At 42.6% G+C, this 27042-nt stretch overlaps 1 protein-coding gene across 3 annotated transcripts in view; it reads left to right on the forward strand.

Annotated features, from left to right (window-relative positions):
* The window catches only part of TMTC1 (transmembrane O-mannosyltransferase targeting cadherins 1), a 213673-nt gene that overhangs the window by 118456 nt on the left and 68175 nt on the right, over positions 1 to 27042 (forward strand). For 2 of the 3 annotated variants that reach the window (XM_054034732.1, XM_054034751.1), the window contains one exon: positions 21611 to 21778. The exons of the other annotated variant lie outside the window; for it this stretch is intronic. In XM_054034732.1, the coding sequence (XP_053890707.1) occupies positions 21611 to 21778 (168 nt within the window). The remainder of the gene's footprint in view (positions 1 to 21610; positions 21779 to 27042) is intronic. 3 annotated transcript variants of the gene reach the window in all.

Genomic DNA, 27042 nt, shown 5'->3' on the forward strand with positions numbered 1-27042 from the left:
CAGTTAATCTCATTGTTCCTAGAACCTAACTGAACATAACCTGGATCTTTAGCTCCTGACTGCAATTGCTCCTCAGGGGAACAATTAAACACACAAAGTGTGACGGTGACCACCTCTGATGCAATGCTAAACACTCTGACCTCCCATTTACTGTAATGGGAGTTGGGGGTTCTCTGGACCTCTCAGGACTGGACCCTTATTGTAGGAGCTATTTCTCTGGTTTGCTCAACTTTTTCCACAACTCCCATTTCAGTGGCTCCTGCCTGTTGGTTTGTTTTTTTATTTATTTACTACGCATTTGTTTTCTAATTTGCTTCCAGTTTTTTAGAGAACCGCCCTGCTAAAAATAGCCAACCACCTGAGCCTGCTAAGTGCATGCACAGTTTCCGGATCGAGTGCTTGTGTGTTAAATATTACAATGTTTAAACTCCAGAAGCAATCAGTTATTCTTCCTGGCTCAGATAGTTATGTCACTGCTTATTTTTACCTTTTTACCTTATTTAAACCTTCCCAGTTTAGCAGTCCATGGATTTTGCAACCATGACTGACAAAAACAAAGATGAAATTAAATGAAAGTTGCACATATTTATTGCAGAGAGTGTGATATGATCAACTAAGGGTCAATCAGGTCACCACTAGTTCCTGTATATGTGCTTTGCTTTCAGACATATATTTGCAGAAATTTAAGTGGTGAAAGTTCTGTTAGACGTAAACCATATAGCCAGTCAGGAGGAATGCAGATGATAGGACAGGAAACTGACCTTTTACATCAAAGGGAGAAGTCCATTGCCCGTGCACTATCAATTGCAGGATCAAGGCCTATGAAAGAGTTTATAGTCTAGTTGGTGGGGGTGGGGAAAGACTCCCACACATTCCTCAACTGTAACTCTAAATTTGAGTTCACCCTAGTTTTCACCTAGATACCATTTACATTATAGACTGACTAGCTGCTAGGGGGTTCTGGTGCTTCTTGCTGCTCTTGCAAGCAGCATAGTTTTGAACTGCTCCTTGTATCTCCATCATATCCAGCTCTAAGGCTGAAGCAGTAGGAAAGTCCAACCATCCAAGATTCAACTGGTGATTGCCTGCTTGATCCAGCCATAAATATAATTACATTTTCATAGCACTGTAGCCATGTTTCCATTCTAAGAACTAAGTTTTGCCATCAGTTCCCATTATCTTTCATGATGATTGAACTTAGAGCTGATGGCCCTACGCTTCACCCCAAATTGCTTTATGCTGTCTGAAATAACTGCTCTATTCCCCCTACTTTTTAAAATTAGATTGCTGAAAAAGCAAACAAAAACAGAAAACCTAGAAAAATATTCTCTGTAGTCCTGATCCTGCAAAGGCTCATGTTTCTACTTAATTTTATGCCTGTAAGTAGTCCCATGGACTTCAATAGGCCTACTCTCTGGTCTTCGCTAGACTGGGACCAGAGTCTATAGTTTTATGTAGCTGAGATGTATTCCTGCCTCCTATTATATCAGTTTGTTTTATGGGCCAAATCCTGCTTATCTTATTCACAGAAGCAACCCCCTTGAGTTGGATGAGACTGTTCACGTGAGTAAGGTGAGTGAGATTTGGCCCTCTGAGTTATTCTGAGAATCATCACCACAGCTCGTGATTCTCATTACTGTCCATCATTTTAAATGGAGAAACACATCAAAGCTGTTAAAATAGATATTGAGAAACAGCTAGCCCAGCTTCTAACACACTGCTTGCTGTTCTCTCACTTTTCTGGCTGTGGAAAGAGCAAAGACTTGGAGTGCTGCAGACGCCAGCATCTAGCTCTTCTCCAGATGAGATTACTGATATCACGACGTGCCTTTTGAAGTTGGTGGTAATGAAGGAGGAAAAATGGGCAATGATCCAGGAGGACTTTGTGGAAGGAATACTAACATATTTAATATGTGCACAGGAACACTGCTTATATAATGTTTTTCATCCTTCTATGGGCTTTACAAACATACAACCTGTGAAATAGGTAATTAAAGTGACTCCCTTTTTTAGGAGGAGATACTGAGACAGAGAGGTTAAATGGTAAATGCTAAGAGTGAGTATGTGTCAGAGTCCCTGGGTCCTGTTCTGTTTTCAGACCACTAGACCATTCATTTCCTCATTCATGACCTTTTTTCACCCCAGCGTGGCAGGCCACTGAACTGAAATTTAAAATTAAAAACTAACATGGCCATTAATTCTCATGTCAAAGAAATAGTGTGGACAGCTCTCACTCTCTGTCACCAGGTTCTCTGTAGGAGAAGGAGGGATGCTCAAAAAATTATGTACACAAGAGTGTTGAGAACTAAATTTACGGCTTGCAAAGTTATTGAATACCAATGAGTACTCTTTCTGTCTCTCTCTATAAAACAGATTGGGTGGGGGAGTGTTAGCCTTCCATGAGCATTCATAACTATTGTGAAACCACAATGACATCTCTTTATTCCCCCCCATCTCCACCTCCTGAGGAACTTGGCACATGATATTGAGGATATACGAGAAGGAGGGGCAGTGTTCTTTATTTGGAACATTCTTTAGCAACTGTTTCATTGCTTGCATTTTGCCAAATGCAATATACTTTTCTTGAGTTTTGTTCTATTTTTGCTCTAACATCTATTACTAAATTGGAATATTTCACTCCATTTGAAATATTTTTTTGAGGTGAGAAAGCTGACTCAATGTGTGGAAAACACATTAATAACTGTATTATTCTTGGTTATATTTAAAGGTGCTCTTCCACCCCCTTTTGAAATGAAAGCCTTTTATAAATATTTGTGTGCATGTCACAGTTGTGCACATTGCAATCTGTGGATCACATCCTGAACTCCTTACTCCATTTTATTCAGTCCTTACATGGGCAAAATTTCAAGTGTAGTGAATAAAGACCTGAGGATTTAAGTAAAAGGTTTGTAAACCAAAAAGGAAATGTTTTAGAATGTTTACCCCCACGTTAATTTAATTTGACTTAGAAAAATAGGGAATTGTACATCCTTTTGATTATGCACTAGTTGTAGAACTTGACCCTGCCTTCCAGGACTTTGTGTACATCTTCAAAAGCCTGAAAAAAATCAAAAAGATTTTTTAAATTTTTGTTAAAAATTTTCACAGGATAATGGTTTCCCAACCAGCTGTAAACATAAGTGGAGATTGGGGCAGGATAGAATTCATAGGACAAATTTTCAAAAAAGCTCCGCTTCCATTTAGGCACCAAAATAAGTGACCAGATTCTCAGAAGATTCAGGACACTGAATGCTGACCTCTTTTGGAAATCTGGCTCTAACTGCAGGTGCTGGCCACTTTGAAAATCTGGTCCACTTAGTGCAAAACATCACAATTGCATTTAAAATGAAAAGAACAGTTAATCTCATTGTTCCTAGAACCTAACTGAACATAACCTGGATCTTTAGCTCCTGACTGCAATTGCTCCTCAGGGGAACAATTAAACACACAAAGTGTGACGGTGACCACCTCTGATGCAATGCTAAACACTCTGACCTCCCATTTACTGTAATGGGAGTTGGGGGTTCTCTGGACCTCTCAGGACTGGACCCTTATTGTAGGAGCTATTTCTCTGGTTTGCTCAACTTTTTCCACAACTCCCATTTCAGTGGCTCCTGCCTGTTGGTTTGTTTTTTTATTTATTTACTACGCATTTGTTTTCTAATTTGCTTCCAGTTTTTTAGAGAACCGCCCTGCTAAAAATAGCCAACCACCTGAGCCTGCTAAGTGCATGCACAGTTTCCGGATCGAGTGCTTGTGTGTTAAATATTACAATGTTTAAACTCCAGAAGCAATCAGTTATTCTTCCTGGCTCAGATAGTTATGTCACTGCTTATTTTTACCTTTTTACCTTATTTAAACCTTCCCAGTTTAGCAGTCCATGGATTTTGCAACCATGACTGACAAAAACAAAGATGAAATTAAATGAAAGTTGCACATATTTATTGCAGAGAGTGTGATATGATCAACTAAGGGTCAATCAGGTCACCACTAGTTCCTGTATATGTGCTTTGCTTTCAGACATATATTTGCAGAAATTTAAGTGGTGAAAGTTCTGTTAGACGTAAACCATATAGCCAGTCAGGAGGAATGCAGATGATAGGACAGGAAACTGACCTTTTACATCAAAGGGAGAAGTCCTATGACCTGATGCATCAATTATAATAACAGTGTCTTGTGTGCAGATTTTGATTACATCACTGATTCAGTACATTCCCAGGCAACTTTTGATAGTGGAGTTCTGTGTGTTGGGGTCCTAGGAAGCCCAAGATGAAAATAAAAGCTGCTCTCCAATGGTTGAACCCCACCAGCACAGTGGCAGAATTACTGCCATCTGACTATGCATCCCTCTATGCGTCCCTCCGTCCATTGCAAATACCACCTTAGGCCCAGCAGGGAGTAAACTGTACCCCCTTATAAATAAATGCCCAGCAGGGAGTAAACTATACCCCCTTATCCCTGTAGCGGTGAATCAATATGATGCTGTCTGTTAAAGAGCAGCACTCTCTGCCTTGCAGGTTGCATGTTTCTGCCAGAGCCTATGCATTGCTTTTAGGCACGTTTGTTTAGTGAGTCAGAAGTACACCATGGTAAGTTGTAAGATCAATACTTGTAAATGTCTCTGCCACCTTACTTGATTTCTAAATAGGAATCAGTAAGAAAGTCAGTATCTAGACAAAATGGTCTAGGTTTCTCAAAAGGATCAATCTCTTTGTATCAGCTTCTTCTTAAAAATTCATACAAGACCAAGTGCCCCACGCAGGGCCAGCTCCAGGCACCAGCTTCTCAAGCAGGTGCTTGGGGCGGCCGGTCAGGAGAGGGGCGGCAGGTCCAGGTATTCGGCGGCAATTCGGCGGACGGTCCCTCACTCCGGCTCGGAGTGAAGGACCTCCCGCTGAATTGCCGCCGCAGATTGCGATCGCAGTTGCGATCGCGGCTTTTTTTTTTTTTGTTTTGGCTGCTTGGGGTGGCCAAAACCCTGGAGCCGGCCCTGGCCCCACAAAGCTTTTGTTTTTACATGCTGTACTTTAAACAACAAAACAGCAAATTGCTGCCTATCCTTGCTAATGTGTCCACTTCACTTAGTATAACCCCATCCATTAACATTTGCCATATACTAATTAAACACTAGAAACTGATTCATATTATGGTAATGAAGTCTGCAATTTTCGTGAGATTGTGACCCTGAATAATTCTGAAGAGAATTTACCTTCCCCCACAAAGCAATAATTTGAAGAGAGGGTTTTATAATATGCCTGCCTTTGGCATTATTCATTTTTCACTGGATGTAATGTTATGCATTTTCACTCCCCCGCCACCCTTTTTCACTTTTTTTTTAAACCTATATGTCACTCAAGCTTGAGGATCTGAATTCCCACTTACCTGTCTCACATTCCTTTAATTCTAGATCAGATACTGTGTGTGTTGATATAACTTCTGCTAATAGAAGATCTTTCCCCCTCCCCCCCCCAATTAGAGTCAAATCCTGGCCCCAATGAAATCAGTGGCAAAATTCCCATTAACTTCAATGGGGCCAGAGTTTCACCCAACTGATTCAGCAAAGCAGTTAAGCATTTCAGTGCCTAAAGTGAAGCAAATGCCTGCATGCTTTGCTGAGTCAGAGGGCACGTCTTCACTATGAAGCTAAATCAGTGCTGCTGCAATTGATGCGGTGGTCTGGCGAAGACATGGAGAGCACTCGCCCGTTGATTTCTGTTCTCCTCCTTCCTGAGAAGCGTAAGGTAAGTCGTCGGGAGAGCATCTCCCATTGACACAGTGCAGTGTAGACACCGCAGTAAGTGGATCTTGTCGACTTCAGCTATGTTGTTCATGTAACTGGAGTAGCATAGCTTAGATCAATTTAAATTAAACAGATACAGTTGGGAATACACACTACCGTGGTAAATTGATCTAAGCTAAGCTATATGTGCTTACTTCGGCAGCACATATAGCATAGCTTAGATCGATTTACCACGGTAGTGTGTATTCCCAACTGTATCTGTTTAATTTACTTACTTTAAAAAACGTTTTTAGTGCTTTTATGCTCCTGTTAGCTGTATGGAGCTGATAAAGTTAAAGTGCATGAGCTGGACTCTATTCCTTGTGATTCATCAGTCAACATGATTACAAGGGCCAGTCAGATACACCTCTCTATACCCTGTGAAGGCAGTGGCATTGCACAGGTGTCACTGACAAGCAAGTAATCTGAAAATGGGCCAGATCCTCCGTCTCAATTGGTGTATCTCCATTGACTTTAATGGAGCAATGCTAACTGCTCCAGGATTTCAGCGGAGGCTGTGATCTGGAGGAATACGCACAGGGTTGGGATTTTGGTGGTCCTGAATTCTAATCCTGACTCTGCCAGTGACTCTGTATGTAGCTGTGGGCAAGTCACTCCAGCTTTCTTTCTCATTTTCCCCATCTGTCAGATGTAGATAATACTTACCATCTACCTCAAAAGGGTGTTGTATTAATTACTTCACGTCTTTACAGTGCTTTGGGTGAATAAGGTGCTATAAAATGCTAAATATTGTAAGCATTCAACCTTTCAGATGTGTGTCCAAATCTGGACTCCTAACTTTCGGGGTTTGCCCATTACTATTAAACACTCTGACGAGAAATCAAAATAAGCACAAGCAAGAAATGATGAGATGCTAGTGCCAAATATTTTGGTGAAAGCCAATATATATATAGGAATAAGAGCCAAGTAATTTTGCAAAGATGAAAAAGATTAGCTCATGGTGCTTTTGGTCTAGACTGCAGTCTTAGCTGCTTTAACTGAATATGAAACATGCCTTTGAAAAATACATTGCACTTTGGCCACACACAGATGGTTTCAGGGAAAGACTGAACTTACTATGATTACTACCACTTGCATGTTAACTTTAATGGGAAAGCTAAAAAGCTTTATTTTATTGTTATTGTGCTAAATTAGGTTAAAGAAACAAATCTTAAAAAAACATTTATTGTGATCAAAGATGATTTTTAAATAAAATAATCTGGAGGTCCAAATTATGTATGGAAATTTTAACTGAGGTGGGAAAAAAATCAGAAATTTTTTTAAAAAGTGTAATTTAATAGAAGTAATCCACTCAGGGCTTGTCTACACGTATAGTGCTGCAGCGGTGCAGCTGCACCAATGCATCCGTGCTGCTGCAGCGCTTCTGGTGAAGACACTCTATGCCAGGAATGGGCAAACTTTTTGGACTGAGGGTCACAGCAGGGAATAGAAATTGTATGGCGGGCCTTGAATTCTCACAAAATTGGGGTTGGGGTGTGGGGTCTGGGGTGTGGCTGGGAATGAGGAGTTTGGGGTGTAGAAGGGTGCTCTTGGCTGGGACCAAGGGATTCAGAGGACGGGAGGGGGACCAGAGGTGTGGGAAGGGGTGCAGGTTCCGGCTGGGAGTGTGGGCTCTGGGGTGGGGCTGGGGATGAGAGGTTTGGGGTGCAGGAGGGTGCTCCGGGCTGGAATCGAGGATGTTTGGAGGACGGGAGGAGGATCAGCACTGGGGCAGGGGGTTGGGGTGTGGGGAGAGGCTCAGAGGGTGCAGGCTCCAAGTGGCGTTTACCTCAAGTGGCTCCCAGAAGCAGTGGCATGTCCCTTCTCTGGCTCCTATGCGGAGGCGCGCCCCAGGCGGCTCTTCACGCTGCCCCATCCACAGGCACTGCCTCTGCAGCTCCCATTGGAGCGCGTAGGAGTTGGAGCAGGGCCATGCCGCGGTTTCCGGGAGTCTCATGATGCAGCCCCCGACCATGCGCCCCGGCCGTAGTGGGGCCCCGCCGCGTGGTGCAGCCCCCGACCCTGTGCCCCGTCCAGAGTGGGGCCCAGCCGCGTGGTCTGGTCCCCGACCCTGCACCCCGGACGGAGCGCTGGAGCATGGCCGAGCCGCATAGTGCAGCTCGCGGGCCAGCTTAAAACGCCTCGGCCTGCAGGCCGTAGTTTGCCCACCCCTGCTCTATGCTGACACGTGAGAGCTCTCCCATCGGCATAATAAAACCATATCTGTGAGAGGTGGTAGCTATGTCAGCAGGAAAAGCTCTCTCACCAATATAGCGCTGTCCATACCAGCACGTTTGTTGGTGTAACTTATTTCGCTATGGGGGTGGTTTATTTACACCCCGGAGTGATATAGGCTGTAGTGTAGACATAGCCTCAGTCAAATTGATTGGAATTGGGATTTTTATTTGTAAAGGAATATAAAATTAATATAGAATGATCTACGTTTTGTTTCTTTTTGAATCTTCTTATAACATTTAATGTAAAATTATATCCTTACTATAGAATTCTACAAGGTGGTTATAAAAAAATATAGAAATTATAATTACATGCCAAATTATATAATATTTTAGGGTAATTTCTATGAAACCCTGCTGATTTAATCCCTATTAAATTCTGTAGGCCTTTTTTCTTTATAATGCTAAATAATAAACACATAACTGTTTCCTTTCCAAAATATCTGTAATGAAGGCATGCTAAAGTCCATGTTCTCTGGAAGCACTTCAGATAGGAATCTGCTCAAAATGAAGTCTTGGAATCAAAAAGTGTAATGAAGTGAATCTGTACAGTACATTATTTTTATGGTGACAGCAAGGGAGAGAAGAAAAATGGACCCAAATGTTAACCAACCATTGAATGATTAGCTGAATCACTTATTTCAAAGTTAACACATTTTCTGTCAAAGAAAATGGAGTTTTTGAGCTCATTAAATTTTATCTAGTTGTCTCATATTGTGAATAGAGAACCAGATGCTTAGCTAATGTAAATTGGCTTAGCTCATAAACCTGACCCAGTGCCTTTGGGGGTCCCTTAATGTAGCCTGAAATAAGAAACCAGCTTTTCATTTGGAAATAAAGACCAATTATGTCATCATTCACCTGCTCAGAAGGTCCCTTTTCAAATTAGGTCTGTCCTGCTGGAGTTTAGGATTCTCTTTGTACTACTCCCTGCAGTTCTTACTCAGGGACTGCTCCTGTTGACTTCAAAGGCAAAACTCTTTGTGGAAACATATTAGTTTTGAAGTTTAATCAGTCAGGAAGGTTTCTCATATCCAGGATGGGATTTCTGGTCAACATGAGGGAGAGTGATATACACACATGCGTGCCAAGTGGTTAGGACAAGCTGGGACGTAGGAGACCCATGTTCAAGTCCCTACTCTCCCTGATTCAGAACAGAGACTTGAACCTGACTGTGCTACATCCCAAGTGAGTTCTTCTGGGGTGGATCTCTTTCTCACACATTGTTTGTGAAAAAAATTCAAAAAGTCAAGTTTTGGTCTGACGTGAAATGAAAACAAATTTTAAATCCTCAATTTTTTTCACAAAATGGAACTCTAGTTTTTCCAGCCCACCTTTCTGCTCATGACAATTCAGCAACCCAGGCCTGGTCTACACTAAAAATTTAGATTGATATAACTACGTTGCTCAAGGGTGTTGATAATTCAGACCCCCGAGTGCCAAAACTGTGCCATACTAACCCCAATGTAGACGCAGCTAAGTTGATGGAAGAATGCTTCTGTCAATCTAGCGACCTTTGCTCAGGGAGTTCCTACAGCGATGGAAAAACCCTTCCCGTCACCATAGGATGTCTACGCTATGGGGTTACAGCGTGCTGCTTTGGCCCCTGTAGTACAGACACGCGCCCAGTCAGATGTTTTCAAAGCCTCTCTAGCAGAGTGAATCCATTCTTGGGGCTTGTCTACACTTAAAATGTGACAGCTGCATTGCTGTAGCGCTTCACTGTAGACGCTACCTACGCCGATGAGAGGGGTAGCTAGGTTGACGGAAGAATGCCTTCATTCACCCCTAGTGGTGTCTGCACTGGGGGTTAGATCAGTATATCTGTGCCTTCCAGTGGTGTGGATTTTTAACTATACAGATATAAAATCCTAGTGTAGACCAGGCCTTGGTGTGCTTCTGTTTCCCAGTCCTTCCACCTTCTGTGTCTGAATTAGTGCATACTGAAGGAGAAGTAGTTCAAAAGCCCTCTTTCTACATGCCAAGCCCTCTTTCTACAATCAGTTGCTTCCCATTAGAAAAGTGATAGTACAGCCATTTATGTCAATAGGGATAAAGTGACTTTAAAGGTCCTCCCCCCCTCCTCCCACACACAGCTGCTGTGCCTGTGAACAGAGTGTTTTAAATCATTTTGATTCTTCCTGACAGTGTATGTTACATAGAATGTCAGCTCAGGCTCTAGAACTAGGAGAGGAGTTTGTCTATGTTGTATTTGGAATAGCAAAGAGGTTTTTTCAAGACCGGGGTTGGTGGACCCTGGCTCAAATGTAGGCTTGATGTCCGTGCTCAAGTCTGTTAGGCCCTGATCCAGCAAAGCACTTTAAGTCTTTGACTGATCTCCTTGATCTCAGTGGCACCACTCAACAGGTACATCTACATTGCAAAGACAAACCTGCAGCACTGACTCTCAGAGCCCGGGTCAATTGACTCAGGTTCGCAGGGTGCAGTCTAAAATTAGCAGTGCTCCATGACCTGCCTTCCTCGCTGGATTTGAGAGCCCAGGCTCCAGCCAGAGCAGGAACATCTGCACGGCTGGTTTTAGCCCTGCAGCCTGGGTTGTGAGATTTTTTTGTTACCGTTTTTTCTTTGCAGTGTAAGCATCCCAAAGGCTTTAGGTTAAGCACACACTAAAGTGCTTTATTGGATTTTGGGCCTTATTCCTTAGGCTGGGCAGGCCATGTGAATGCTTGAGGTTTGGGGGACTTTTTGGAGGACTGATGTGTGCACCCTGTGTATTTAAAATAAAATCTAATGTATATGTACAGCACCTTGATGCATGTTACAGGTGCTTAATAAAAATCCAGTAAAACTGCAATAATCTCAAATAACTAGGAAATCTGAAAACATATGTTGCCTAGCAACGAATATGTGCAGCTGAGACTTGGAAACTTGTAATAAGTTTTTAAAAGCAGAGAATTGCGCATGCTCATGTTGTCAGTCAATCCTGACCTCAGACTCCATCCTTTCACAATACTATTCTCACTACTCTCTGAAGGGTAGCAAAATAAAAATGTGTAGTTAATTGATGTGATGCATAAAGTGGTTAAACTTCATTTGGAGTAGCTTCAGAGCAAGGTTTAATAGAACAAAATGGAGTCATCTAAACTAAGTGCTGAAAATCAACAAGGTTAGTAGCCATAGAAAAATCCTCCTGGGTGAAATGTCAATGTTAACTGCAGTTTCTGTTCTCAATATGATTTTAAAATAATCCCTTTGTTCTGTTTATAGCAATGGGTCCTAAACTTTTTTACTGGCGACCCCTTTCTCACAGCAAGCTTCTGAGTGCAACCCCCGCTGATAAATTAAACACACTTTTTTATATATTTAATACCATTATAAATGCTGGAGGCAAGTGGGGTTTGGGGTGGAGGTTGACAGCTCGCAATCCCCCATGTAATAGCCTCCCGATCTTCTAAAGGGTCCAAACGCCCAGTTTGACAACCCCTGGCTTATAGACACTATACTGATCCAGTAGCCCTTACATGTCCTGACATACTGTTTTCAGATGGAACTTTTCCTAATTAATATGTATGGGTCAAAATTCTTATTTCAGTTCCACTGGTTTACATCTGGAGTAACTCCATTGAAAGTCAGTGGATTAACTCCAGATTTACACCTATGTAATCTAGATTAGAATCCACAGGAAAAGAAACACAACAATTTTAAGATCCTGAAAATTCTTTCAAAAAAAATGTTGGGGGGTGGGGGAGTCATCCTTCACAGATAGTTTCTTCCACTCAGTTTACAACCCAGCCTCCACTGGTTAAAAGCATATCAATACTTCTCCTAGATTGTCCAGAAAGATGGGACTTGCCTACCCCTGCGCCAAGTTTTTTTATTTTGTGTCTCAAATAGTTCTAATATTAATGGAACCACCTTTGACCAATGTGCCGAGACTAATAGAAGTATATTCAAACTTATTATTTATTAAATACCTAGCTCTTTAGATCAGTAGATCTCAATGTGCTTTACAAAGGAGGTAACTCGTACAGGGTACTCACAAACGTGCAGCTTGCTATAACAGAATGTAATGACGCTCTAGCGTTGGGGTGGGGCAATAGCTACCCTGTCTCAAAGGAAGCAACGTAATCAAGAAACCAGTGCAGCAAAACCACTCCTAATGTTTGATGTAAACTGGTGCAGTGTGATGCCACACATAGGGGAAAAATGTTTAAAATGTTTTCAGTAGTAAGTAGCTCTGGCTTCTGAAATTAGACACAGTGGTTAAAGAAAAGACTGTGAGTTATTAGATATAATTACTGAACACTGAATAAGTAGGCTGCAAATATTACATATCTGCACTCTGGCTCTTATTTAAACCCTGCAATTTGTCTGTTACACCCTGGGAAATGTGGCCTTCCTGTCATCTCATTCCTCTCTTGTTTGTGCCTCACTGCAGCGCACTTGCTCACAAGGGAAGTGCTGTTAACAAATTGCAGAAATTATAGAAGAAAATCATTCATCCCACATCCTCTGAGTGAATTCTGCCAAAATACACATGTGAATGGTGCACAACAGTTGCCTACTAAGTGTAGCCCTGACTTCGTTATAATTCAGGGCATTCCTAAGATACCACTTTTATACAGCAAGAGACCACAGCGTTAGGCGTCAGGAAACTGTCAACATGTTGATGCATGTGCCAAATAGGAAGCTCGTATGTATACCCCCCTGCAGGGCTGAGGAATTTGTGTAGCCGCTGGTTCTCCCATAATGAATGTTCTCATCCTGAACCTGTGGAAAAGCTATTAAACATTAAATTGTGTTCCTACTTAGAGGGCTGCTTCACATTTGAGTCTGTGTACAGGATTGTGGTGGGGCTTTCACAGTTGGAAATGGTCACTGTTCCATTATCCCAAAGAGAAAGCAAAATCTGTTTTGGTTTGGTTTTTAAATAATCTGATTGGAAACTAGGGCTGGGTGGGAGAAGGGAAATTACCTTCAAAATAAAAACAGCTGGTGCTTTTCTCTTAAATAACTGTTTTGGAAAACCAGAGTTTGATCCAAACGATTATGGTCAGCACAAAGATTCATTAAGATAAAGACAAAAGCTGGCAAAAAACATTAGAATGGCGGCGAGGGGTGGATCGTACCTGTAAGTGTGTGCATGTCAAGAGAGAGATTTTTTTCTTCAGAAGCAGGAATACTCAAAAAACTAAATAAATAAATTCTGCCAATGTCTTTTTGAGGAAAGAGATTTTTGTGAAAAGTCCCTTTTTCCCTCAAAACATTTTTGTGAGGGAGGAAAAAATATTCCCAACCAGCTTTAATGTTAAGGGCAAAATTATCCCCTCTGCCAGAGTGAGGAGCCAGGTTAGTATATGTGAGGGGGAAAGAGCACAGGGAACCACTAACTTACCCTCTCACTGTCCCCTCAACACCCATCCCCAGGCCAGAATTAGGGCAGAGCTCCTCCGTAGTGCTTAAGGCACAGCTGAAAGTTATATCCATATGTGCTGTCTTGCACATAAGGGGCAAAGTTTTCCAACTTGAAAGTATAACGTCAGTTGCCTGAATTAGTAACCTGATGTTTTCTCAGCTCCAGTTGAAGATAATGTGAGCTGGGAATGCTCAGCATCTCTTTTAAGCAGGATCAGGAGCCTAATTTTGGATTTAAGGGCAAAATTTTCAAAAGCACTTAAGTGAAACAGGAGCTTAAGTCTCATTGCTTTTCGGTGCGTACCTAAGTTTGAAGTATTTTTCCAGAGGTTGGGTCTGTGTGGGTGTAGGAGCATACCTGCTCATGGTGGTGCTACCCTCATAATAAATTACAGAGTCCCTTGATATATTATATTCATCAGGAACCGTAAGCCGCTTCACCTGTACTCTGCTTAGCAATTCATCTCTGCCTGGATAGTTTCTAACATTCCAAAAATCTGAGCACTGTCAAACAACTCCCATACACTTAAAAAAAATCAGAAAAATGTTTCCTTCTGTCCTCACTAACTGGAATTCCCACTCTACCCTCCCCAGGTTCCATTGTCCTGAAGTACAAGACAGGCAATATTCAATCCAGGACTAGGGACAGGTTTGAATCAGTGCTCATTTCCATTACAGTATGCAGTGTTATTGTAGCCATGTTGGTCCCAGGCTATTACAGAGGCAAGGTGGGTGAGGTGATATATTTTAGGTGGCCTAAAGATGAGCTCTTTATAAGCTGTTAGCGAAAGAGACATATTTCAATAAGTTGGTCCAACAGAAGTTATTACCTCACTCACCTTGTCCCTCTATTTCCATTACAGTAACCAGGTTGGGAATTCATTGTGCTAGCACTGTACAAACATGAAAACAAACCCCAGCACCAGGAGCTTTTGGTTTAATTTAAGATGAGACATAACTGGTGGAACAAACAAGTATGTGTTTGTGAGAAATGCGGTGGCGTGGGGTGGGGGAGGAGAATGGTTAACAGTAGTACAAGCATTGCTTTTGGTAGGATAGCTCTGTGCACAGATTGTAGAAGTTTGTTTGTTTTGTTTTTAATGGAGACAAATAACCAGATTACTAATAGTAGTCTCAGCTCCCCACCTGCTTCCCTATTAACTTCTGGCAGGGTGCTGTAGGCATCACAGTGGAAATTAATCTTAAGGAGGGATGTGCAAAAGGCTAAAGGTAGTGGGGTTAAGGATTAGTCGGAAGGGATGTTTCACAAATAAAAGGTGGCATGGGAGAAAATATAAAATTGCTTATGGCGAGAATGGATTTGTTAGTGTTCAAAGGTATTTCATACTCATTGCTCTGTAAAGAACCTGGAGTTAGAAACTTTAAATCAAACCCCTGAAATAAGCAATATTGGGTATGAAATAACCACTAAGAAAAGCTGTGTGATGAGATGTGACTGTAACAGACAGCTCCAATGAAAACTCTGTGACAAGATAATGGGAGCTCATCTTTCTCCAGCCGTTTTTGTTGTTGTTTGTTTGGTGAACAGAGACAGAACATTGTTGTCTGTAATTTTATGTCAAACTCTTATGATTTTTGTACTATAAAAGCCTCAAGTGCTCTGTTTAAAAAAAAAGAATATATATATATTTTTTGATACACTTCCTAACACAGATACATTAATTACAGTGTAGTTACAGAACAGTCGTAGTTTGTTACAGTTGCCACTAATTCATTTAACTGGAAGCTATACTTAAAGCTTACATTACTTAGTATTACCCCTTTTAGTCTCATACTTAATACATGTATTATTTTGTAGAATTCTGGTACATAGCCACATTGTTGTTATAGTGTAATTACTATGAAGTTCTACTTTGTGATATATGTATTTGTTACAAAAAGCTACAATCAGAAGTTAAATTATATGGGTGCACTTGATTTATAGTGTAGCTTTGAATTACCTTCTGACTGCATTTTCATGGAGTTACAAGGAATTTTTAGGTAGATAATTCAAAGTCCTGATGAAAGTTCACTGGAACTCTCTATGTAGTGATTAGGGCACTTGGCTGTGGCTCAGGAGACTTGGTTTCTAGTCCAAGCTCTGCCACTGGCGTGCTAGATGACCTTGGGCAAGTCACTTCCCTTCCCAGTGCCTCAGTCTTCCTATCTGTAAAATGAAAATCATGATGCTGACCTCCCTTGTAATGTACTTTGAGATCTATGAATAAAAAGCACTATTCAAGAACTACTTGGAGGTGTTATGATGTAACTACCCCTATAGTTCCCTCAGATGTGTACTGTATTTTGAAATGAACTCTTATTTCTGTGTAATACCACATTTATCCATGTAACTACCATGAAGCTTAATCAAAAGTATATAAAAAAGCCTCTTCCCAGCAGCTGTATAAACTGTAATACAACTGTATCTGTAGTCAGCACAAGCATACTGAATACTGCTGGTGAGAACAAGAGTATATTAACAATTCCCAACAGCTGGGAACTGGGTCCGTCTTGCTTCTCCCCTTCTGTAATATGAGCTATGGGAACTGTCTGACTATTTCCCAAATGTTTCCACTTGTTCTCTGGGCACGTGCAGTAGGCTGTTTGGAGAAGGTGTGTGCCTAAAACTGCAAAGGTGAAAGGATCTTCCTTTTGATACTGCTTTGTGATAAAGAAATTCAACTAAATAATGCTCACGTTAAATAGGTAATTCCCAGGGCAGGATTAAACTGCTGAAAGCCAATATATCAATCAGAGTGGAAACTGTCTGCAGGTTTTTTGAGGAGTTTCTTGTTGCCCTGATTATTGAGATTAACTTTTCAGTCACCATATGGACTGGATGTTTTGGCTCAATAGAAGCACCAGATATTCAGTTTGTATCTGCAAATGTCTTTTTGCAATTAATGCAAACAGAAATAGTGTCAATTCAATAAACATAGTCCAAAAAGTTTGTGGAAAATGAAAATAAGAAAAGTAACAGTAATGTATCACAACAAATTAGAGGCATAAACTAAGCATTCAAATCCACCTCTGAAAAGGGTAGATATAACAAAAATATTGTATCCATGGTATACTTGAATGCTAATATTGCAGCTGGCATTCTTTTTGTTTTTATTTGTTTTGCAGTGGTTGCGCAGAGCTATTGCAGTGCTTATATTTTGTGCTTTGGGGAGGTACTTTCTTTTTTCTTTCTCTCGGTTTCTGAAAAAAGTTGCATTGTGAATTTCAATGCTAAATATTCTGTTTCCTAAATTCTTTTCCAGGGTTTTTCACTTTTTAAGGAAATGTTTGACATTTAAAAAGCTATTTTAGACGACGTCTGTGTAATTTTATTTCAGAAGTGAATTTTTGAAAAAAAAAATTTGTTGCAGTTGCTAACAGTCTGATCCTGAAGATTTTATTACTCGCAATGCTACAGGTTAAATTATATCTGGAGACCTGGGTATAATGCATTTGTCCATTCTCAGACACAGTTAAAGCATCTTTCTAGTTTGTTCTATAGAAAGGACCTTAACCATGTTTCCAAACCATGCTATTTTCATTCTGGAACGTGGGAAGTTCATATCTGTGCAGTAAGGCTTGAATTCTGCAGACAGTGTACACATGCTTAATTTTAAGCACAGAAGTAATCCCACTGAGGCCAAACTTCAATTTAAGCATGTGTCTAAGTGTTGGCAGCGCCAAGGTAAATTGGAACAATCACATTGTAATTGCATCCCCTGCCACAGTTATGCTTGTAGTGTAGACAAGCCCACGGTCATGTTAATGGGTCTATGCACATGAGTAAGCATTACTGATATGACATGGGCGCCTGTATACTAAAAGCCCTAGCATTGTAAGTTGGCATAATGAGGAGTGTCTATTTCGAGATGGTTTTTTGTTTGTACCCATAGCCCACAGCACTGCTCCATAACAATGATCCAGGGATACATTGGCAGGGGGGAAGCGGGAGAGAGAAAAACACTTGTAACTTCTGAGTGCTGATGAGGCAAACTTGCTTCACTCACAAATAAAGCTCCACCCACTGGAGATGCCAAAAAACACAGAGAAGAGGAGAGAGGGCCCTCCACATCCTGTAAAAAGCAGAATTCAGATAGCCGAGAGACAGCCCCTTGGACATTCAAGCCTCACTAAAAGGGAACTAACCAAAGCACTCAGCATAGGGTTACCATACGTCCTCTTTTTCCCGGACATGTCCGGCTTTTCAGCAATCAAACCCCCGTCCGGGGGGAATTGCTGAAAAGCCACACATGTCCGGGAAAATGGCCGGCACTTCCTCTCCCCCTGTGGCTCTGCTCCACTCCTCCTCTCTCAGATTTACAGAGCCAAGCTGCCCGAGCAAGCGCTACTGGCTTCAGGCAGCACCCCCCCCCCCGCCTCCGGACCGCGAGCCCCCAGCCAGGCACTTCTCCTACCCAGCTCCAGCTGAGCTGCTCCCACGGTGCAAGGTCCCGAGGCAGGGGGGGTGCTGCCTGAAGCCGGTAACGCTGGCTCCTGCAGCTCTGCTCTGTAAGTCTGAGGGGGCGGAGCCGAGCAGCTCAGTTGGAGCCGGGGGAAGGGACGTGTCCAGCCAGCTCTGGGTCCTGAGGTAGGGGAGGGCTGCCAGAAGCCAGCAGCTCGGCTCTTACAGTCTGAGCTGGGAGGAGCAGCTCAGGTGGAGCCCAGGTAGGAGAAGTGCCTGAAGCCGGTAGCACTAGGGCAGCTTGGCTCTTAAACAGAGCCGAAGAGTCAGGGAGCAGCAAAGCTGGGAGTACCATGCGCCGCTGATTGCACAGGTGGGGGGCAGCGCTGGGGGAGCTGCTCCGGGGAGTCGCCAAAAAGCACTGACTGTGGTGGGGGAGGAGGGGAGGGCAGTGTGAAAAAGGCAGGAGTGTGCAGAGGGATCAGAGCTCTGGCTGCGATGGGCATCGGGCTGCCTTGCCTGCAAGTGGATCAGAGCTCCTGGGGCTGGGGTGTTCTGTATGGCACTCAGCTCCCCATTTGTGATGAGACACAGCAGTGTGGTGGATCACTGCGAAATACCTGCCCAATCAGAGCTGCGGGGGCAGGGCTTGCAGGGGCTGGCTCCGACAGCTCCCATTGGAGCTTTTCCCAGCCAATGGGAGCCTCTGAGCTTGACTTGTGGCGGGCCAAGCACGTGGAGACCCTGGCTGCCCCTGATCCTAGGAGCAAACACAATGCCAAAACGAAAATACAAAGTTCACTACATATAAAGAATTACATTTTAGAATTAAAGAATTAAATAGCTCAAAATGTCCGGGATTTTACCGGGCAGGGAGGAGAACTGGGTGCTCCAAGGCATCTGGGGAGCTGGGAAACAGAACAGTGTGAGCTGCGTGTCCTGACCGCTCCCAAAAACTGAGGGCCGGGGCAGATCCTCCACTGAGCAGCTTCATTAAAGTCATGGGAGTCTATACTAGTGGAGTGCCTGACTTTAGAATTGGTGCAGCTGTTTCGTGTGGCTGGGAGGGAGGAGGGGGAATGTGGGGTGCTCAGGGGAGGGGGCGGAGACTTTGGGGAAGGGGTTGGAATGGGGACAGGGAAGGGGCGGAGTTGGGCGGGGCCGGGGTGGGAAAAGGGGTGGGACTGGGGGAGGGGAAGGGGCGGAGTTGGGGCGGGGCCGGGGCCCCATGGAGTGTCCTCTTTTTTCAATGTTCAAATATGGTAACCCTAACTCAGCAGAGCTCTTACGTGTATCCAAATCCCACAGAAAGGGAGCCAAGTCCACAGAGCTCAGCAGATCACACATAGTCATATTTAGGACATCTGCACAGTGTATGGTGCCTGGCATCTCAAGAGGGCAGAGCTTGAGAAATCTGAAATGAAACACATTAGGAACTCCTCAGAAAGCTGCATGTTCCATTCTGATTTATCTATTGATGTTTGCCATCCTATTTCTTCTGCTGGGATTACAAGGGATGATTTTTTTACGTGATTTCCCTCACCACAAAGCAGTTTAACAGGGATGCTCCTTTCCTCTTAAGCATTCTAGGCACAATCCATGTGGGTATTGCTCTCTGGGCTGCCTGGAAAATAAGAAGGGGAGAGTTCTCAGAGCTGTAGTTTTCCTGTGTTCCCAGGTAAACATACTTAATTGTGATGGGTGAGAGTGAGGATGTGGTCGCTACTGGGAACAGCTTTACTTCCCTTTATGGATAGACTATAACTATAGTTCCAGAATGCTCTACTTTGATTTCTCTTCTGAGAAGCTACATGGGCTTGGACAGAGTAGAGGGGTCTTCATTATTAAATTATTTCTTTTCATGTGTCATTACATGTGCAGGTCCATGAATATATGTAGGGGGGGGAAATTTCTGAAAATTCCATGTAATCACCAGAATGTTAAGAAAGCAATTAAAGATGCTCCATTCCCAGCTCAGAAATATATAGCATAATAGAGTCTAATTGCATACTTAAGTACTTGAATCAGTTTGGTAGTACACAGGAATAAGGGTTCACTTGAAAATATGGGAGCTATTTGACCATTGCATATACAAATCCATGTAAGCACACAGGAAAGTGAACCTGAAAATTCCATGAGATAGCAGTGGTCAGGCAATTCAAAGATATTATAGTATAAACTATGTCATTAAACTTCAGAGTCTCAGATTTTATAGTAAATATGTATATCTTCATAGTTGTTACATTAGTGTTACCATGGAGTTTGTGTACCAGGATTCTTTAAAAAAAAAAGAGTGGTAATTACATGTAAAAAATGAGAACTGTACTGTAAATACAGTGTAACCACACTGTTGTTAATATATGTGCATGATGAAGCATATCTCACGTCTCTACTTTTGCAATCAGCAGTTTTTTTTAGGAATTCTAAACATTATGGGTCCAGTTATTATCATTATTTGTGTGAAGAGGCTGCAGTCAAGATTGGGGCACTATTGTGCTAGGGGCTATACAAACACATAGTAAGAGACAGTCTTTGCCTCCAGGTTCTGCCATCTTTAGGCTGAATAGCACCTTACTTAGGGCTTGTCTACACTGGCAATTTACAGCACTGCAGCTTTATCACTCGGGTGTGAAAAACCACCCCCTGAGCGCAGCAAGTTTCAGCGCTGTAACGTGCCATTGTAGACAGTGCACCAGCGCTGGGCAAGCCCCCTGTGAAGGTGGGGTTTTTTCAGAGCGCTGTGACCACACAAGGCACGTTAAAGCACTGCTGCGGCAACGCTTTAGCGTTGCCAGTGTAGACTAGCCCTTAGTTACTCTGATTCTTACAGAGTAAGATACTACTTAAGGCCTTGTCTATACTACAGGGGTAAGTCGACCTAAATTACGCTACTCCAGCTACGTGAATAACATAGCTGGAGTCGACGTAGCTTAGGTCGACTTACAGCAGTGTCTACACCACGCTCTCCCAGTGACTTACCTTACTCTTCTAATTCCATTGGAGTACCGGAGTCGATCAGAGAGAGCTCTGCGGTCAATTTAGCGGGTCTTCACTAGACCCGCTAAATCGACTTCTCCTGCATCAATCGCAGCAACGCCGATCCCTCGTAAGTGTAGACATGGCCTTAGTGAGAGTGAAGGTGGCAGCATGGACTTTATGGTTGGAATTGAGAAAAACAACATATATAATCTGGTATCATTAATGTTACAGCACTCTTACGGTATCACTCACATTATACTTCTGTAATTTATGTAAGCTTCCAAAATAATAATTACATTTAAATTCCTACATGTAAGAGGGAAATAATCTGTGCACAGGACCTAAAAACTGTGAACTCCTGACTTCTAATCCTGCAGTGGCCTTCGATAAATTACTCAATCTCTCTTGCTCAATTGTAAAATGGGCACGAAAAAAGCTACCTAGCAGTGGTGTTTTGAGAATTCATTAGTTTGTGAAGCACTTTTCAGTTGTAATCGGCTGTATTCTTGCTGAGTATTATTATGTTATGCTTTCTTAGATTTTTGGTTAAGAAAAATAACCTGCCTTTCACATATAGTGCCATGTACACATACAAACTGTTATGCTATATGGTACTGTGGTTACTACTATATTTATAGTAAATGGGTGTATAATTTAGAGCTTGTCAATTCATAGAAGCTATAAATTGATTTCAGGAGGAGAAAGAGATTGAATTTGTTTACCTGAAAAATGAAGTTAGCTTAACACATTGTGCAAGAGATAAAAATGCTGAGATAATCTTGTACATGAAGTACAATACTGGAAATAGCAACTTTCCCCCCCTCCTGTTTGTTTTTCCAGTATGGGGTACCTTATCCTTTTTGTCCATGGTTTGAAAAAGCTCTGTGCCTCGTTAAATAGATGGGGAGCTACTGCCCTGACCCTCTCTGCTTTGCTGCTGCTGCTGCTGTTCTCTTGGAAAACTGTGAAACAGAATGAAATCTGGTTGTCAAGAGAATCCCTCTTCAGGTATGATCAGCCACACGAAAATATTTGCTATATTTTTGTCTTTAAATTTATTTGTAAAGAAACAAGAAACACATGGCATGTTATTGTTGCATGGAACAAATAATTTTTATTAAGTAAAAGGAATAATTGTACTATTATTGTATTATTATGTTGTGGCTTGCCATTATATAGTGCCAGAAAGTGCATGCTTTTTTATAGAGAGAAGGAAGACAAGGTTCCTGCCCTGAGGATCTAGTACAGTGGTTCAGATTATATGGAATGGTGGTTGAAACATGAAGGGACATATGAATCTTTAGTGCATCTGGCACATAAATATCTTGTGATGCCGGCTCCAACAGCACCATGTGAATGCCTGTTTACTTTCAAGTGACATTGTAAACAAGGAGCGGGCAGCATTATCTCCTGCAAATGTAAACAAACTTTTGTTTGTCTGAGCGATTGGCTGAACAAGAAGTAGGACAGAGTGGATTTGTATGACATGAAGTGTCAAAGACTTAATGTTCTACTTGACTACTGTTTGCGAATCTGTCTCTTTTACAGCCTTATTTATATATTTTTCATTGAAACAGACCAGTTTGTATTCAGTTTTGTTGGCAAACTTATTCAATTTATTTCCTAATGCTTTTTCAGCAATTGTCTAGTTGAGGTCGTCAGGGTAATGCAGGTGATTTGTACATCAATTGTTTAACTTGATTTTCAAAGCTATTCACCAAAGCAAAGTTTCCTTTTCTCATTATTAATGGGGATGACATTACTGCTAAGCCTTTTTATATATGCCTTTAAATCAGTCCCATGCTATAGAAGCAGATGGAGCTCTGGTAGAGAGATATTTTTGAAAGATATGGAATAGGAGTTGCTTCAGTATAACACAATTCATTGCCTATCTCCTAAAACATGTTTACTTCTTAAACAATGGAAACCATGGTGATGAGATCCTGGGCTCAGATGCCAACTCATTTTAAGAGCTGGATTTCAGTCCAAACCTCCCAGGGTTAATGCCAACAATTCAAAAGAAAGCCCTGGCCTTGCAGTTTGGAAGACTCCCTTCCTTTTGAAGGTGGGGGGAGATTGTAATTGCTTGTTTGGTGCTCAAAAAACACCTGGTAGCAACTGCACATGAGATGGATTCAAGAGATATTGTTGACTGGATAGACAATTCCCCCCCGCCCCTTCTGAAAAACAAAGAACTCCTCGACTATTTCATATGCAGAGTTAATGAGCTGAATTCATTCCTAGTTTAACTGGATTGAACTCATTGGGGTTACATTAGCATTGAGACATCTATTCCTGCCTGACAGTCTTCTAGTTTGTAATATTTGCTCATAGAACACATATAACCATCCTATCAGTGTGGTTTCAGCAGCCCGATGACTTGTGGTTTATATACTCTCTCTTCAAAACTGCATTGTTCCAATCTGCTGAGTAGACCGTGGTGCACATGCTCCTGGCATCTGCACCCCTTTGAGTGGAAATGCAAGCATGAGTTTCGGCTTTTCTTTCATTGTGATCATGAGTATGACCATATGTGCAGAGATGGCTGGTCCTGGAGAGACACTGCCAACCTTGATTTGGGTGCCAAAGCAGATCTACCATTGGCAACATTTGGAAGAGGCAATGAAAACCAGAAGAACTTAAGATAATGGGGACCTGGCCCCCTACCATCTTATTCTCAAAGAAAATGCTGTTTTTGTAGTCTGAGAAGGTGGAAGATCAAGTCTCCTGCCTCCTAAATTCTTGTGATTTATGTTGCCTCTTTCCCTTGCTCTCAGTGGCCTAAGGAGCAGGCTCAGTGCCTCTTCCTCCCTATTGAATCTGCAGGCCAGCATAAGCAAGCCCTAAAGCAAGTAGGTTTGAGACAACAAAGGCTCCCTCCCTGCTGCCTGCCAGAACTCCTCCGTCATCTCCCTTTATACTGTGGGAGGCAATCTTATGGATATGGGGTCTACTCTGGGGCTGGAGGTGTTTGGTAGCTGCTCCCTGGTGCTAGGGTGCTGTAAGGATATCTTTGTGCTGAGGCTTGGTGAGCAGGGGCACACAGTAGCATTAATAGGGAATGGGATTCTGGGATAAGAGTTCAGATTGGGCTTTTAGGGAGCAGGCACTGGGAGGGAAGTGAGAAAGGTGCATTGACAGGGAAATTCTGTCCTAGGAGAAAGGGGGGAAAGGACTCTTGACTAGGGTAGGTGAAGGGGAGACTGTGGCTGGAAGAGCCCTCTGGGAACGGACCTCAGGGGAGCCTTCCCAGCACACAGCCCCTAGATACCCCATCTGCGCCCTGAGCTACCCGCTGCCCGCACACAGACCCAGCAACCCCCTCCCTGCACCTTGAACTACTCCCTGAGTGCACACAGTCCTGAGCTACCCCCTGCCCGCACACAGACCCAGCGTCCCGCCCTCCCTGCACCTTGAGCTACCCCCTGCCCGCACACAGCCCCTAGCCATCCCCTCCTTGCACCCTAAGCTGTTTTCAAAATTTTTGAGCTAAGCCCCCACCTTTGAGTTATAATTTTTGGTTGCACACCACTGCCCCAAAACCCAGACAGGCTGGGTGGCCTTCTGAGGTGAGTCAGGGGGCGGAGGTGGCACTCTCTCCCTGGACCCCACCATGCAGAGTTGGCGTGAACCCCGCTGGCCCCTGCCCCCCCCACAAATAGAAGTCAAACTACATCTATGCCCAAGGCCCCTGTCCCGAGTCGTCCCCCCCCCCCCCCACTGGACCCTGGAGTTTTTATAGCATGTTGAGGGGGGCCTCAGAGAGAGAAAGGTTGAGAACCCCTGCTCTAGAAAGTGTTTCCACATCATCCACAACTTGGGACAGTGCTTTAAATTGGAGGTCTATCCTGAAAAGCATCTATGTAAAAATGGCACTTTTTTTTATACAAGCAAATCTTTGTCCTGAGATTTTGAAAATCTTTAAATCACTTTAGTCAGGTAAAAAAGAAGAAGGACAAAGCAATTCATTTTACTCCTGTTAATTCTGCAAAGAGTGAGTTGGCTTCTGTTCCATTTGTGCATCATCAACTGCATGTTTTAAGTTCCAAGCATTTACGCTTGTGAAAATCAATGGGCTAGGGCTGCACATGTGTCACTGAGGGAATAATTGGCCTGGAGATGCTTTATTAGTGGTGACGATTCACAAAGCAGAAAGAACTCAGCACAGCTTGCCTCCCAGAGCCCAGGTTGGGTGTGCAGGACTGATAGTAGAAAATCTTTTTGCTTATAAACTGAGCACAATTGATGTGGGCATCACTGAAAAGCATTAAAATGGTGCCCCAGAGAGACTGACTTGTAAGAATAGAACCTGTGCTTTAGGACACAATGGAGGCTACTGAGAGGAAGTTGTTTCCAAGCATTGGCCAAGTAGGATTTGGCTAACGATGATATTTGAAGTTGGGAGTGCTACTGGAGTTAAGAGGGTGTTGTATTCCACCAGGATGACTTATAGCTTTATCTCAGAGAGGAAATATGTGCAAAATGGCTTGCATACATTTATCTTTTATTTATGACAGTTAAAGGTACCAGAGTAGTCAGTAGGGAAGAAAATCCTCCTGAGAAGTGAATTTCATGCTCAGTGGATCTGTTTCTTTCTGAAGTTGGCTTGGTTACAATAAATTTTGAGAAGGGAAAAAAAAGAGAGAGTGTTTGGAAATGCATATTGGAAAAATGTGTGTGCAGTGGTGGGAGAGGGGCTTGGTGGGAACAGAAATGGAAAAACATTGTGTGCTGCTTTGTTATTTATACTCCACCCTTTCCCACTTGGCTTTGGTTATGAACATGATTGTTTCCTCTTTCAGTTAGAGAACTAATCAAGAACCATGTTTCAGAAATGTTATTTATTTACCTAGGCTCTCATCCTACAAGTACCTGATGTAGTGTCTGTTCTTGAGGCATTCAGTGAAACTACTTATACTGTGTCATAAGTATTTGCAGGATCAGCCCATCAGTTTCTATATGAGAAAAATAAATAGGTCAACAAGAATTATTGGCTGAGCACAGAGGAATAAAGAACAAAAAAACCCAGCACCAATACAAATATCCTTCCTTCCTATTCAACACACACACACACACAGAATGTTTATTTAGGGAGGTCTTAATAAATTGAACTATAGTGATTAATTAATTATATTTAAAGGGAAACTGTCAAAAGAAAAATACTATTTAAAAATGCCTGTTTCACTAATAAAACTGTGATTCATTAGAACTGAAATATCATAGAATAAAAGTAAATAATTTAGAAATACCTTATGGTTAGGAAAACAAACAAGTAGTCATTTCTAACTCCTATAGGCAAAGCACAGATCTGTTGTGCTGAACACTAAGTTACGGTGGATAAACCTAGGTTTCTCCTTCCTACCATGCATGCACATCCGTCTGCCTTTCCTTCTCTCACCTCCACACACGCTGATGTCATACTGCCGCATCCTCATTCCCACCAACGCCCAATATGTCTTCTTCCCCTTCTTATCCAGGCCTCCTATGAGACATCTACATCTGCTCCTCTCCCAGTCCCATCCTGGCCTAATCCCATTACCTTTTAAAGCGGTGTGGGTCTCAGAAGTAGCTCTTTAGTCTCTCAGATGGGCCAAGACTTGGCTTCTTCTTTGGAAACTAATATGTCAGCACGCTCTAAGATTGGAAAGGAGGAACAAGCCAAAGCCTGGCAGAAAGGCTGGAAATGTGCTGATCTGTGCAATTGTTTACTATAGATAGGAGGGTCTGATCTGGTGGATGGGAAGGAGGAAGCAACAGTGAAACAAGTGTACCGTAACCAAATTGTGTGAAAAGAAATAGGGCTGAGGTTTAAGCCAGTTCTTATTCTTTATGACATGAACCAATTCGCCCATCTCTACTCCTGATAACCCTTAGAGATCCTCTGGATATCTGGAAGCTGTGTTTCTCTGCTTTATGTGACAACGAGAGCATGCCTAAGTCTCTAGCTCTTTGTAGGAGAAATGATGTATGATGCATCTTCTGTTATTTCTTTTAGTGTCCAGCATCATTACAGCATTTCTCTTAGGGCATGTCTCCACTTACCGGGGGATTGACGCACAGCGATTGATCCACCAGGGATCGATTTAGCAGGCCTAGTGAAGACCTGCTAAATCGACCGCCAGTCGCTCACCCGTTGACTCCGGTACTCCACCGGAACAAGAAACATAAAGTAAGTCAGCATCCACAGTGCAGTGTGCATCATGCATCCCCCTCTAGTGGCTGATTCAGACAGACTACCTACCTACTGCCACTTCCAGCTAATGGACTTAGGT

Source organism: Malaclemys terrapin, chromosome 1 (assembly GCF_027887155.1).
Source record: "Malaclemys terrapin pileata isolate rMalTer1 chromosome 1, rMalTer1.hap1, whole genome shotgun sequence".
NCBI classification, from domain to species: domain Eukaryota; kingdom Metazoa; phylum Chordata; order Testudines; family Emydidae; genus Malaclemys; species Malaclemys terrapin.